Here is a 15,105-nt window from a genome sequence, read left to right on the forward strand (position 1 = left end):
TGCAGAAAAAACTCATATTTACCAATACTTAAAACATCTTCATGCCATTGAAAATCTAGTTCATAGCTGCTTATCAGTAGCTGAACAAATCTACATTCTTTTTTTCCCCCAGAAATCGTATGTTTTACCTACACTTTACAGCTTCTAATATAAGACTTGGGCGTGTTCAGGACTAGATCATTTAGCATGCAGTGCAGCGTAGTGGAAGGAGATACTAACGATAGCACTGGCGTGATGTTCTTTTCCTATGTACCCGTATATTCCGGCGTACAAGACGACCTCTGAAGTTAAAAATCATCCCCCAAAAATCGGGGGTCGTCTTGTACGCCGGATGCCCCGCCGCCGGAGCCCCTCCGCGGCTTTGAAAGCCTCGGGGGAAGCCGGCGGCGGGGCATCCCAGGCGCTCATGGGCTGCCCCCCCGCCGGAGCCCCTCCGCGGCTTTGAAAGCCTCGGGGGAAGCCGGCGGCGGGGCATCCCAGGCGCTCATGGGCTGCCCCCCCGCCGGAGCCCCTCCGCGGCTTTGAAAGCCTCGGGGGAAGCCGGCGGCGGGGCATCCCAGGCGCGCATGGGCTGCCCCCCCGCCGGAGCCCCTCCGCGGCGGCGCGGAGGGGCTCCGGCGGGGGGGCAGCCCATGAGCGCCTGGGATGCCCCGCCGCCGGCTTCCCCCGAGGCTTTCAAAGCCGCGGAGGGGCTCCGGCGGGGGGGCAGCCCATGCGCGCCTGGGATGCCCCGCCGCCGGCTTCCCCCGAGGCTTTCAAAGCCGCGGAGGGGCTCCGGCGGGGGGGGGGGCAGCCCAGGCGCTCCTGGCGGCTTTGCTCCCGGTGCCTCTGGTCTGCTGGGGACCATCTCCAGCAGACCACGGACACCGGGAGCAAAGGAGGCGGAGGGGCGCTGGGGTATAAGATGAAACCCTATCTTTTAATTAAAAAGATAGGGGGTCGTCTTATACACCCAGTCGCCCTATACGCCGGAAAATACGGTAGGCTAGTTGTTGGGCTCTGTCCAAGTTGGAATTGCAGTTTCACTTCCATCCTCACACCCAGATCCCTTTTTGGTCTAGTACAGGCTCACTTCAAACTATCTGATCTTTCTCCCAGTGTTAATTTGTACCTGGCATTGTAAGGTCTTTGGGTATGTCTACACTACCCCGCTAGTTTGAACTAGCGGGGTAATGTATGCATACCGAACGTGCAAATGAAGCCCGGGATTTGAATTTCCCGGGCTTTATTTGCATAAGCCGGCCGGCACCATTTTTAAATGCCGGCTTGTTCGAACCCCGTGCCGCGCGGCTACACGTGGTACGGGCTAGATAGTTCGGACTAGGTGTACAGATAGTTCGGAATGGCTTGCTAGTCCGAACTATCTAGCCCGTGCCACGTGTAGCCGCGCGGCACGGGGTTCGAACAAGCCGGCATTTAAAAATGGCGCCGGCCGGCTTATGCAAATAAAGCCCGGGAAATTCAAATCCCGGGCTTCATTTGCACGTTCGGTATGCATACATTACCCCGCTAGTTCGCACTAGCGGAGTAGTGTAGACATACCCTTTGTGATTACACTTCTTGCATCTGCTGAGAAGACAGATAGCAGAGCATCACCTGTGTTTTGTTGGCTATGGAGACCAAGGTAACTCACGAATTGCACAAAAGGCCTGACAGAGACGCTGAAGAAGAGGGATGCACTGATTGCTGCAGAGCTCCATCTATAAGTGCCCCTGTGGATAAAGAGCAGCTGCCATTCGAAACTCTTGGGATATCACTGGAGAGGAATGACTGAAATTATTACAGAGCGGCATCATTTAATCTCTCAAGTCTTGTAAATGCAGCAGCATGACAATGGCCAGCTTTGTCAAAGGCTGGTGAATGGTTGGGTAATCACTGAAGTTCAGCCCCTATCCGTCTCCATGAGATAGCTCCCCAGGCAGGGACTTGTAGAGCTGTCCCTATGGCGAGCCCTGGTCTGAAGTCTGACCGAGTGAGAAGGGTACAGGATGCCAGCAGATGTCATAGATTGTTGAAGCTTGGTTGTCACAATGAACTCCATGATACTGTTTAGTAGGGAAGGTTAGACGCATCCAGTAGTTAGATGACATTCATCATGTGCAAAGATCAGGAAGACTCTCTCGTTCTTTAGCATGAAGGGTTGGTAGTCTGTCCTTACTACAGGAGGCACCGATAAACGTTTCCCTGCACTAGCTTTCATTAATCAGGAGGTGCCTAGATCTGTCAGAAGTTATTACTTGCCAAGACATTCCTCAGAGTTCAACAAGTATGTGGTTGGGTCAACCTCAGAGCAAAAACCCACCCATCACCCTGGACTCTGTTCTGTTTTGGAATCCTCAGTCCTGGCTTGTTTTTCCTATATGCACTTTACCCTTTCTGTGAAGTTGGATGAAAGCTCCTTGCAGCAGCTGGTGCTTGTGTCTGAGGCCTCATTTATGCATTCAGTGAGGATTAGCCAGTTCATTCTTTGGAACATCTCTGCAGGCTCTGATTTCCCAGAGGCAATGGTGGAGGAGAAGCTGGTTCTTTTTGCTTTCTGCACAGCTGAGGCACATTCCTGAAGTGAGTTCTTCTGCTGTTGTCAGAATGATTCAGAGTGGATTTTGTGTTACCAACACATTGCGGTTTTCTTTCTGTCTTCTTCTGACCAACAGAAGGTAATACTTTACCCTCCCACCTTGTTCTTCTGACAACAATTCTTCAGTGAATTGTGTGGTCAGAAAGAAAGGAAGGGGAGCATTAGGGCTGAGATGTCAACTTTATACTGTAAAATCTTAACCTATAGCAATCATTTAAATACAAAAGATAAACCTATTGCCCCTAGAAAATGTTCGAGGGGAAAAAAATATGAGACAGGCAAAATCATGTACTGTTTACAGGAAACACAATTAATTAATATAACCAAAAGCAGATCATTTAACCTAGTAAAAGGTAGCATATTCTGCAATAAAAGGAAAGAGGTTTAGATGGATAGACAGATAACCTGAATCCAGATGCTGGAGAACTTAGCAAAGCTCTTCAAAATATCCGCTGCATCAGTTTTCAGAGATGAAATTACTGTGGTGAGCTGAATCATAACTTTGTTCACATCCTTGTGTTCACTGATTTGTTTGTCCAAAGATCTCAGTGTGACCATCTTGCTGAGTTTGCTCTCATCACCCAGCTCTATGGCAGCAGCCTGCTCCATCTGACATAAATGAAATAAGAGTAAACCTGTACCCAGTAGTTTTCCTGGACATTCTTCAACAAGAATGAGTAACTGACGAGCGCGGATAAAAATTGGAAAAAAAACCAAAATCCTCTCATGAATAACCACTTGCTCTTCATTTGCATCGCATCATTGAACTATAGTTCTATTCTTAAAGGTGACCTTGTAAAAATGGTTTTGTGGGGTTCCATGTTTATTGTCTCTCAGTGATTTCTCTATTATAGGTGCTGCATTTACAGCTAACATTACTGGAGGGCTGCGTCTAGACTGGCAAGTTTTTCCGCAAAAGCAGCCGCTTTTGCAGAAAAACTTGCCAGCTGTCTACACTGGCCGCTTGAATTTGCGCAAGAACACTGACGATGTAATGTAAGATTGTCAGTGTTCTTGAGCAAATACTTTGCTGATCCCGTTTGGGAAAAAGCCCTCTTGCGCAAATGTATTTGCAAAATGTATTTGCACAAGAGGGCCAGTGTAGACGGCTAAAAAGTGTTTTGCGCAAAAAAGCCCCGATGGTGAAAATGGCGATCAGGGCTTTCTTGTGCAAAACTGTGTCTAGATTGGCATGGACGCTTTTCCACAAAAAGTGCTTTTGCGCAAAAGCGTCCGTGCCAATCTAGACGCTCTTTTCCGCAAATGCTTTTAATGGAAAAACTTGCCAGTCTAGACGTAGCTGAGGAGTTTACCCCAAACTGCCAGCACTGCAATTCCTGTCTGGGCTTTGAGAGCAAAACTGAGTTATTTTCTTCTTGCATATACAAGTTTCTGTAAGCTACAAAGGGGTAACTGGAACACAGTAAACAATTCTGTTCTGATGATGCATAAAGAGAAGTTGAATCCTATCCTTCTCTTAGCTGTTTTCATGATGTAGGTCTAACAGGAGTAAAAAGCAGTCAATACTTAATTTTTGCCATTGAAATCAGCAATATCGCTAACCTCACACAGTGAACAGATCTGCTGAATAAAAAGGAACCATTTTTACAAAGCCACTTTTAAGATAACCAGTATGGAAATGACGCACTTTCTCTTTCCCTTTCCTGGAATTCGAGCTAGCTCTTTCCCCTCTTTGATGGTCACACTGATAGAGAATTTATTTGGACAACCCTCAATCAAGTTTTTCCTTTGACTTAAGGCATGACACTGCAGGCCCGAGCCACCTAGATATTACAGTAGCAGCCCCAGATTTTTTTTTAATCATAGCCTACTGGATGTACTATCGTCACTAAAAGAGTATTAATTACAATTTTTATTCTTATTGCATTGCATTATTACAAGGCAGAATTTTAAGGTTCTTTGGATGCCTTATCTGTGCATTTTCATACCCTTACAAGTATGGAATTGTTTAAGTTTAATCTTGACTCTGACTATCCCGGATTTGTAGTGCTTGTTTTAGGACAATTACAACATCCATGTAATGCTCTTACATTACTGATAGTATGTACTTTCAACCTTAATGCCATATTAATGCTGTTTTTGTCTGGGAAGATCAATAATGTTTTATTATGCATAATTAGCTGCATAATAAAACACAGATGGTGTTAGTTTTCTTCTATAGCACTAACACTCTAACATTATTTGTAAAAAAGTCATTTTGTAAACTAGTGCCACTTTTAATATAGAAAATATTGTCAATAAGCATACCAACAATGAATATGTCTTACATTTAACTGATTGTTTAATGTAAAGATTTTACATAAAAACATGTTTGCCTAAGTTGTACAATATATCTCAATATATGTTTGAAAAAATCCAAAATTACAAGTCAAAAAAATAATGTAAACATAACATTTTGTAGGAAATTTATAAATGTAAATCCCAAGTATTTCATTTCTTTAAACATTCATTTTTAAATATTCTAAGCAATTTAAATTGTAAAAAACATTCAATCTGTTGCTGTCTAAAAATATACTTTACCTGCTGCTGTCTATGATGTAAATGAGCAAACTTCCACTGTGGGATATCTCTGGCCGTAGATAATATGATATTTACTGCTTTATTTACAGCATTCTGAAAAGAGTAACACATTCACTTAAACACCATAAAAGCCAGTCTTCACTAAAAAAAATCCATTTGATTAATAGCGAAGTTGAAAAACAAACCTTTTACCTTTATAATCTTCTATTTAGCATTCTTATATTCTAATAAGTGATATTATAGGGCTTATTAAATAATTATTATACTTTGAAAAAGGAAAGGGGTGTTCCAGAACACCCTATCCACAGCAGCACAAAGTTAAATCCATTACAAAAATAATCTAATTAACACATGGATTAAGCCACATACTAATAATCCTTATGCCATTTAGCCAAGGTTTTAAAAGAGCTTTACAAACATTAATTTTGTCCCGTAATACATTGTGATTTAATTATTATATGATATCCTCTTTAAGAGTAATAAACAGAGGAAGTGCGCAATTCATTTAATCTTATTCCACAACCATCATAGAGTGCCTCTGAATATTTATTTAAATGTGTGCTATTCCAGTTATATATAGGTTGCCAGGCATCTGGTTTTTTACTGGAATGCCTAGTAGAAAACCGACTCAGGAGGCTCCAGCCAGCATTGCTGGCCAGGCTGTTAAAAGTTGGTGGAGCAAGGGAGGCCTGAAGCTAAAGCAGGCTTCCGAGCTGCTTGGCTCCAAGTGGCTCCCTCAAGCAGCTGTCAGGTCCTTGAAGCCCCTAGGCCCAGGGGTCTCTGCATGCTGCCACTGCCCCAAGTGCCAGCTTTTCAGCTCCCATTGGTTGGGAACTGCAACCAATGGGAGCTGTGGAGGTGGTGCCTGTGGGCACGAGGGCAGTGAGGAACTCTTTGCACCTAGCGATTGCAGGAATCTGGCAGTTACTTCCTGGGAACTGTGTTAAACAACACTAGGATCCCATACCTCCATCTGCACCCAAACTGCCTCCTGGAGCCTGCACCTCACATATGCCCCACACTCCAACCCTCTGCCCCAGCCTTGAGACCCTTCTTGTACCCCAAGCATTTCATCCCTGGCCTTATCCCAAAGGCCACACCCCCAGCCAGAGCCCTCACCTCCCTCCACACCCCAACTATTTGCCTCAGCCCAGAGTCATATCCTGTATCCTGAACCCCGCATTTCTGGCCCCACCTGGAGCCTGCACTCCCAGCCAGAGCCCTCACCCCCTCCCACACCCAAGCCCCCTGTTCCAACCCAGTGAAAGTGATTGAGGAAGCAGGGATGGAGCTAGCAGGCAGCAGGGCCTCAGAAAAGGGGACAGGGAATGGTTGGGACCTTGGGAAAAGTGGTGAAGTGGTAGTGCAAGAGGTGTTTGGTCTGGTGCGATTAGAAAGTTGGCAACCTTGTTACATACAGTTGCAGCTGTACAAATGATTGCAACATACCACCCTTTCTATCTACAGTATTTAAATTTACTTTTAATTGTCTGCCTTCTTGGTAACAGACCACAAAGGCTGCAAATTAAATCTGACTGAGAATTCTAAGATTAATATAGGGAGTGGCAGTACAAAATGTTGCTAGGCTGCCAGTCACATTATAAGCAATTGTTTCCGGAGTCAATGTAAAATGATTTATATAACAGTTTTGAATCAAACCAAGGGGGTTGATTCGAACTAACGTGGCCCAGAGCACACTTCCTGGTTCGAATCAGCTGGCGATTGGAATAGCGCAGGAGCGAGATTATGCTAATGAAACACGGAATATTTAAATCCCCGCTTCATTAGCAATTTCAGTCACCTATATTTGCATCCTTGTTTTGAACTAGGGTGCAAATGTAGACATACCCTTACAGACTAACTCAGCTACCTCTCTGAAGCTTTTAATATATAGCTGTTATTTCACACTGATATGGGCACTGAATTTTATTTTTCTTCAGGAGTTGTAAGTAATGTGAACAGCCTATATTTTTACTGATTGCTTTGAATTCCACTTCTTTGGTTTGAATTCAACTTCTTTGAAATGTTTTCCTTTTTAGAGGATCATAGATGAGAGTTGTTAAGTTTCCAGCAGAATTATTGTTTTTATTGATCAATATACCAGCTTGATTGATGGCTCCAGTTTCTCAAAAGGACATCTTGTGTACCATTGATTTTTTTTAAATGTATGTGTATTTTTCTGATTTCTAGTCTTATCTAAGGTTATACAGACACACCATTTTAAAAAAACGTAATTTACATAAGTATGTGATACCAAGAATGATTGTGATGTGCACTTATTTTTGTTGTTGTTGTTACCTGAATATCATCAAGACTTGGTCTCAGGACAATATTTGGAATGGCCAACTGAATTTCAGCTTTGAATAGTGGAACTCTTTCATCCTTTATAAACCTGGTCATCTGATATTTAGAGTTGAGAACATGTACACGACACCTTAGGGCATCTAAAGACATTTTGGTGCCTAGATAAATAGAACAATTTAGAAAAAATATAGATAGGGCCACAGTAAGTTCAGAAAAATGTACATTATTATAAAAACAAGTCATGTAATTAAAAAATAAAAGTCTAGTTAAAAATGAAAAACTTACATTTGACTAGAGAGTCAGTATTTTTCTGACAAAGCTGACCCATCAGATTATAGTAACTACAAGACAGACATTCCTGGCAGCGTGTTTTCTGTTTTGTATCAAGATGTCCACAGGCAAATGAATCCTGAAAAGTCACAATGAAACAGTAAACACAAAATAAAAAGGCTCCAGATAATTCATATTTCATAAATGAGTTACGGGCAGCTTAAGAAATGTTTTATAATTATTTGCAATTTAGGTCTTACTTGCAGATTGCTTTTGTCTTCTGGTTTCAATCTGTGCTTCAGAATGTCTATCAATTCATACATGGAACGTTCCACTTGCTGGCTTTGTCTACCATGGAACATTATGGATTTCAGAACATAACCACCATAAAAGAAATGGAGATGCCCAAAAGAGAAGAAAACTTATTAACACTCTGGCTTTCAGAACAAACTATAGTAAAGGGTGAATACAGAGGCATACCTAAACAGTTCAGCTCATTCCTACTGCCTGGACATACTATCAAATAATCAACAGATGTTAAAATACCCTGGGGATATTTTCAGCTTCCTATTTTGAAGACTGCAATATATTCAGCATAGCTAGATCTTCTGGATTCTTTAAAGAGGACAGGGGCTTTTTTCCCAACTCTGATAAGCAATCATAGACATATGTTTTATCCATGTTGGGCCTATCAGTATGATTCAGAAAGCTATGCAGATGTACAAACCAAGACATACAAAATTATTGTAGGCTAGAAGAGAGGCATTTTGATATGCAAAGCACACTTGTATGTGTCTCAGTGGAACACAACTGAACTAAACAAAATATTATATGCAGTACCTGGAAAGTGAAAGAGTCTATCTTCTAGTCCTAAATCAGTTAGTTAACATTAAGAAAACTTATTTGTCACTGCCTGTATAATGGGCTCCTCTAAAGTTCTCTAACCAAAGGAAAGGAGAGTAAATAATAGTCAAACAAAACAGGAATGAAATAATAGAAATGCTCTATTTTTGTAGTATTTAAGATGCCTATAGATGTTGTTGTCAAAAGTTCAGAAGAAGAATTCAGTTTGGTCTTGTTACAATAGAGATTAAAATGCTAATCATACTATTTTAAATCCTACCACTAGGGCCTATACACACACCACACATGAGTAAACCTACTGAGACAGAGTTTCAGCAGCTGCAGCGGTAAGTTTTTCTGTCCTTTCCAGGAAAGCAGGTACTTCAATGGGTTCATCTTCAGGCAGAGTTACAAGAGATATGTCTGACATATCCCTCAGAATCCTTTCAATTCTACATTCCAGGGTGTCAGAAGCTTCTTTGACTATATGCCCCACGTCTTCTAGGGAATTATAAACTTTCTCGAGGACTAAGTAAACAGAAAATAAAATGAGAACTTGCAAAATATAGCACATGAAATCACTTTTTAAAATACCAGATTATACAGGAAAACAAAAGAGTTATCTGTGTAAATGTGAAACTTATTTACTGATTACATACTGCATTACATGCCTGAAACTAAAGACCTAATGGGTCTTTGTGCATCTGACTCTTTAAATAAAACTGATTTGTAAGAAAAGGGCATAATGGAACACTTAATATTCTAAAAGTATTATATTAAAAAGGACAATATCTAATGGAAAGGTTCAATAACAGTACACCAGAAATAAAAGGGATCTTACCACTGAAAAGATATTTCATCTTTCACACATTCACCTACTTTAGAAAAATCAGATCTACACCATATTCCATTCTAAAATATTCAGTAACATTCAGCATTTCATCAGCCAAGGCAATTTATGGGCACAATTCCTCAAGGCAAGTTAGTATGTAGATTATGCCACTGAATTTCTTACAGATTTATGATCTAATTGATTTGAGTCCTCTACAAGCATTGCAAGTACTAAGTCATGCCAGACCATGGTCTCAGAGACCCAGAAGTAGAGTTTCCCTCTAACTTTTCATTCTTTTTTAAACATTTATCTTCCCAATTCTCTAATCCAAAAACTATTGGTTTGCAGCCAAGTACTATACATATTTTTGTTTTTAAAAAGTCTTTTGTACTTTTTCATAATGAAGAAGAGAAAAAAATCGCATAAAATACATTAAATGCAATCACAACACCATGTCCCTTCATAAACATACTGAGGTCATAATTTAAAAGTTATAGTTTATCCACACCAGTACTAGAATTGCTAAAAAATATTTCCTGCTCTGAGTAAAAAAGGATTGCTGGGGTATCTGATCTATCAAAATGTAATAACAGTGGGCAAACATTTTAATGGAAAAATACTTGAAATAGGAAATGATTGTATTTAACATGGAAAACTCTTGTTAACTGAAAGTTATTGCTTACAAACAATAGTTCAAAAGTGAACTATGCTGACTGTCAGAACTATTTAATTTATTAATTTTGGAATCCAGAATCAACAAAGGGTTAACCTTCACTCCTGAAAAAAATTGGACAAAGGAGTCAACCCATTATCTATAGAGCATCCATGTAAATTAAGCAATCCTTAACCCCTTTCCCTTTTGTTTCTCAAACCCTTCTTTAGAAAAGACTCCTATCTAATGATTCACATTAGAATAATTTTGGGATATTCCAGATAGGTTTTAGGAATCCCACTTCTATTTGGAATAGGATGTCATTAATTAAACTGAACATGATTCTTCCCCCACCAGTGAGTGGTGGTGGTACAGAATGGTTTTGGAGTCCAACCACTGGACTGACACTGGACATCTTGGTTCACCTCCCACTGCTCTCACTGATTTCAGCAATTTGCCTGACCTCTGTGCCTCAGTCCTTCATCTGCAAAATGCAGAACTTAATGCTTCCCTACCTCACAGGAATATTAGGAGGATAAATTCATTCATGTTTGTATGTGCCCATACATAAATTGTAAGTACCTAGGTGCTGAGTGTAATTGAGTAGCCCCCTTACAGGAAGCAATGTCTTGGGGTCAGCTTACCCACCCCCATCACCTGGCATAGCCCTTTAAGATTTGGGGACATTTTCATGTATGCGAAGACCCAAGCCTGTCAATTGTGGGGGGGGGGGGAGAGACAAAGGTGACAGATGCCCCAGGGGCTGGCTGGCAATTGAAGAGGACCTGGGGCTCCCAGCCACCAATACAGTGGCTACGGCAGCCCTGGGAAGTGCTGAAGGGCTAGCACTCCCACACACATCCCATCCCCTGGCCCAGGACCTGCAAAGTCTGTCAGCCACCCTGCAGAGACCTAGTAAACAATAAGTTTTGACAGAGGTAGAGAGGGCCCAGGAATGAGTAGGAGACAGTCAATGTTTCTTTAAGAATCTAGAATCGGGACCCTTACAGAGTGGGTGAAGCAAAGCTCCTCTTACACTCAACTACTTGGGATGAGCTGTAGGGAAGAGGACCAGCATATATGCCAAGGGAGGACTGATTGCTGAATCTTCTGAGTCTGAGGATAGAGCATGGATGCAGGAAACCTTTGTATAGTGGGGGTGTTGAACAATGCTCCCGCTAATCTTTTCCATCTGTGTGTGGAAAGAATGTGCATCAAGGCATGTGTAAATGTGCACCACCAGCAGAAACACAAACCTATCTGTGAGCGCTCTGCTAATCAGATGGCTGGCATATGACTCTCTCCTGAGTGCCTCACAAGCACACAACTTACAGGGAACACTGGTGCTAAGAGCCATTGAACCAAAGTGGAAGCCTTATATATGATGGAAACCACTTCAAGTCAGGAAGCCAAACAGCACTCATAATACTAATGCCTTTGGAAATAAGGCCTGGTCTACATTAGATCAGGCAGGTCAGTTTAGGGTAGGCAACTCCAGCTATGCAGAACACATAGCTAGATTCGACTTACCTTAAGCCAAGCTGCCACAGCATCTGTACTGCGGGAGGCTGATGGGGGCACATGTTCCTGTTAGCTTCCCTTGCTCCTCACAAAATGAGGAATACAGGACCCTGGCTGGGGCTGCCCTCAGTGCTCAATTTAGGGGGAGGGGTCTGCATTTGATCCGCTAAATCGAACTCTAAAAGATCAACCTCTAGAGGGTCAACTTCTCTGTAGTGTAGACAAGCCCTAAGTGCCATACACCTGCAGAGCAACAAAGCACAGAGCCTGAGCAATTCACAATTGCCACTCTGTAATGGTACAAAACCAGAAAGGTAAGGAGTACTTTTAACTCTAATTTAAATCAGCTGGAGTTGCCTGCACTTAGCTCTTCACAAATGAAAATCAGGACAAGGCCTTTCATCAGCTAGCAGGGGGCACTATTAAAGTGGCAAATCCTGCTTGCTGATTTGAGGTCCAAAATTATCCTAACACTAGTTCAAGATGGCAGAGTTTTAGTAAAGAGATTCTGCACTGAGAGAGAAGGGAAAGAAAAAACTTAAAATGATCAAATTGGTATTGAAACAAAAGATGCACTTTATAAAGAACCAGTTACAAAATATACTGTATAATTAAGACTTTGAAAACCCCCATTTAACTTCTACCAAGCTAGACACAAACAGAAAGTATTTTATCCTTACTTAGGAAAAACCTGCACTTCCAGGAAATATTCTAATCCCTGTTTCCAGTTCTTTCTAGCCACAGCAAGGCCACCAACAACCACCCGCATAGCCCTTCTATAACTATTAGCTCAACAGACACATAAATAAGCTGCCTAGAAGAAAGCTGACTCAAAGACCAAACAGAGCACTTCATATGAATGCATCAGTAAAAAATTACGTTCCAAATATTCAAACTGCAGGGTATCAAGAGGGCAGTTATTAGATTAACATTCTTTGGATTGGGAGGTGGGAGTTAGTAACAAATGTTTAATTATTAATTTAAATAATATTTGCAACATCTTTCTTAATAAGTGATAATGTGTTACTGTACTAATTAAACCAGCAGCAAAAAATCCTTTGAGCTGAAAGTGCAAAACGAAGTTCGCTGTTTAGAGTTTTTTTGTTATTTCTGCTTAATAAAAAACAGAGTAAAACCATATATCAATCTGTTTCAACTGAAAAATGATCCACAAGCATAGCCTGTTGGCTTGTTGTAGAACTGCAATATACTAATTCCACCTAATGCCTTTACATTTATACATTTGGAACACTCATTATTGTATTGTTAACCAGTTTCATGCTTTTGAGGCAGGGGTTGTGCATCCCTCTAGGTTAGTGCAGTGCACAGTATGTTTAGAGCATGTACATTTCATTATTTTAAACGATTATTTGGATAGAAACCTCCATATCATGTGTAGCTACCTCAATGGCTTGAAACTAGATGTGGACAGTGATCTTTAAAGATACATAGCCTATGTTAAAAAACATTTTTTATCAAAAAATCAGACTGTCTTTTCTGATAGTTCCCTACCACCCCTATCTCAAAATTATGCCCTCCCATGTTGAAATCATCTCCTTCAACTTAACAGGTCAGCCAGTCAATTAGCATACTATTCACAGAGAAATAATATCATAAAGGCAGTTCTTAAAACTATTAATACTTTCCTTGTGGTAAGTTAGTTAAGAGAAAGATCAAAATAATACTAATGGAGTGAATGAAGCAAACTTATAAAAACGCACAAATTGTTACTCCAATTTTAAAAAGCGAATGTGAACAACTATGCTTTGTTCATGAAGATACATACCATTAAAATGGGATTAGACTATATAATAAGTATCTTCCTAAATATACATGAATTGCTAGCACTCACTATAAACTTTTGAGAAAACAAGAAATTTGAGGCCTTAGAGAATCTCTATCATCAATAAAGAATTATGTATGCTAGCTAGACAGTGTCAGACTGGCAAGCCAAATTCTTCTCTGAGTTACATTGGTATAAATTTCAAGTAATTCCATTGACTGCATTGCAACTTCAGTAGAATTACTCTGGATTAACAGCAGAATTTGATCTATATATTTTAACTGTTTACTTCACTTTCTAATTATTTTCCAAAAGCCATAGAAACCTTGATTGAAAAGACTTGTTCTAATCTGTGTGATACTTTGGTACACATATTATTTCATAATAGTAAACAACATATTTAAGAAGAAAAAGGGTGAGGAGTCCTTTTTATGGTGGGAACTATTTTTATTTACAGTTTTTTCAGGCTCATCAGCAAATAACATCACCTCTGTACTTTGAGTGAACAGGTGTTTAGTAGATTAAAAAGAGTCAATGTAAGTAAAGACAGTGGATGAGGTCATATCTTTCATTGGATCAAGTTCTGTTGATAAAAAGACAAGCTCTTGATCTTACACAGATCTTTTCTTCAGATCAGTGTAAGACAGTCTAAATTATCACAGGGGCATGTAAGTTAGGGTATGTCTACACTACAGCGCTAATTCAAACTAAGCTAATTTGAACTACCGGATCCAGACTAAAAAACTAGTTCGAATTAGCGTTTTGCTAATTCGAACTAGCATGTCCACATTAAGTGGACCCTGAACCGGGGTTAAGGATGGCCGGAAGCAGTGCCGGCAGGGCATCAGATGAGGACTTAGAGCGTGGAGCTGCTGCCTCAGGCTAGCCGAGGGCTGTGCTTAAAGGGACTCGACCCCCACCCCGGACAGACAGTTCTCAGGGGTGCCCCGCTTGCAAAGCAGTCCTGGCTTGGATTGCCCGGAGTACCCACACTGGGCACATCACAGCACTCGGCCATCAGACTGGCTGCACTTGCTGCAGGCTGCCATCTGGGGAGAGGGGGCAATTAGGGGGCTGCAGGAGAGCTTCCACCCCCAGAAGCGCACAGAGCCAGCCCAGTCCTCCCCATCGGGGGCTCGTACCCCATTCCTCCCTCACCTCCTTCCACTTACCCTTCCCTAGCCCCCCTTCCCGATGTACAAAATAAAGAAAATGTGTGGTCAAAAATAGAATCTCTCTTTATTGAACAAAACTCGGGGAGACTGGGAAAAGGAGGTGGGAGAGGGGAAGAGAGAGGGTGGGAGAGGGGAGGGCAACTACAATGACCAGAGGTTTGGAACAGGTCCCATATGAAGAGAGGCTAAAGAGACCAGGACTTTTCAGTTTAGAAAAGAGGAGACTGAGAGGGGATAGGATAGAGGTCTATAAAAGCATGAGTGGGGTGGAGAGGGTGAATAAAGAAAAGTTCTTCATTAGTTCCCATAATAGAAGGACTAGAGGACACCAAAGGAAAGAAATGGGTAGCAGGCTTCAAACTAGTAACAGAAAGTTGTTCTTCACAAAGCAAAGAGTCAACCTGTGGAACTCCTTGCTGCAGGAGGCTGTGAAGGCTACAACTAGAACAGAGTTTAAAGAGAAGTGAGATAAAGTCATGGAGGTTGGGTTCATGGAGTGGTATTAGCCAGGGGGTAGGAGTGGTGTCTCTGCCCAAGGTTTGTGGAAGGCTGGAGAGGGATGGCACGAAACAAATGGCTTGGTCACTGTCTTCGGTCCATCCCCTC

The 15,105-nt window shown here is 41.5% G+C and overlaps 1 protein-coding gene across 1 annotated transcript in view; it reads right to left on the reverse strand.

Annotated features, from left to right (window-relative positions):
* Nucleotides 1-15,105, reverse strand: part of LOC102447295 (dynein axonemal heavy chain 5-like) — a 290,514-nt gene that overhangs the window by 207,558 nt on the left and 67,851 nt on the right. The window contains exons 22-27 of the mRNA XM_014581788.4: nucleotides 8,857-9,064; nucleotides 7,954-8,041; nucleotides 7,709-7,832; nucleotides 7,418-7,581; nucleotides 5,120-5,212; nucleotides 2,984-3,187 (exon numbers count right to left, since the gene is read on the reverse strand). Coding sequence (XP_014437274.3) covers nucleotides 2,984-3,187; nucleotides 5,120-5,212; nucleotides 7,418-7,581; nucleotides 7,709-7,832; nucleotides 7,954-8,041; nucleotides 8,857-9,064 — 881 coding nt within the window. The remainder of the gene's footprint in view (nucleotides 1-2,983; nucleotides 3,188-5,119; nucleotides 5,213-7,417; nucleotides 7,582-7,708; nucleotides 7,833-7,953; nucleotides 8,042-8,856; nucleotides 9,065-15,105) is intronic.

The sequence above is a fragment of the Pelodiscus sinensis genome, chromosome 2 (genome assembly GCF_052426305.1).
Source record: "Pelodiscus sinensis isolate ZL-2025 chromosome 2, ASM5242630v1, whole genome shotgun sequence".
In the NCBI taxonomy this organism is placed as follows: Eukaryota; Metazoa; Chordata; order Testudines; family Trionychidae; genus Pelodiscus; species Pelodiscus sinensis.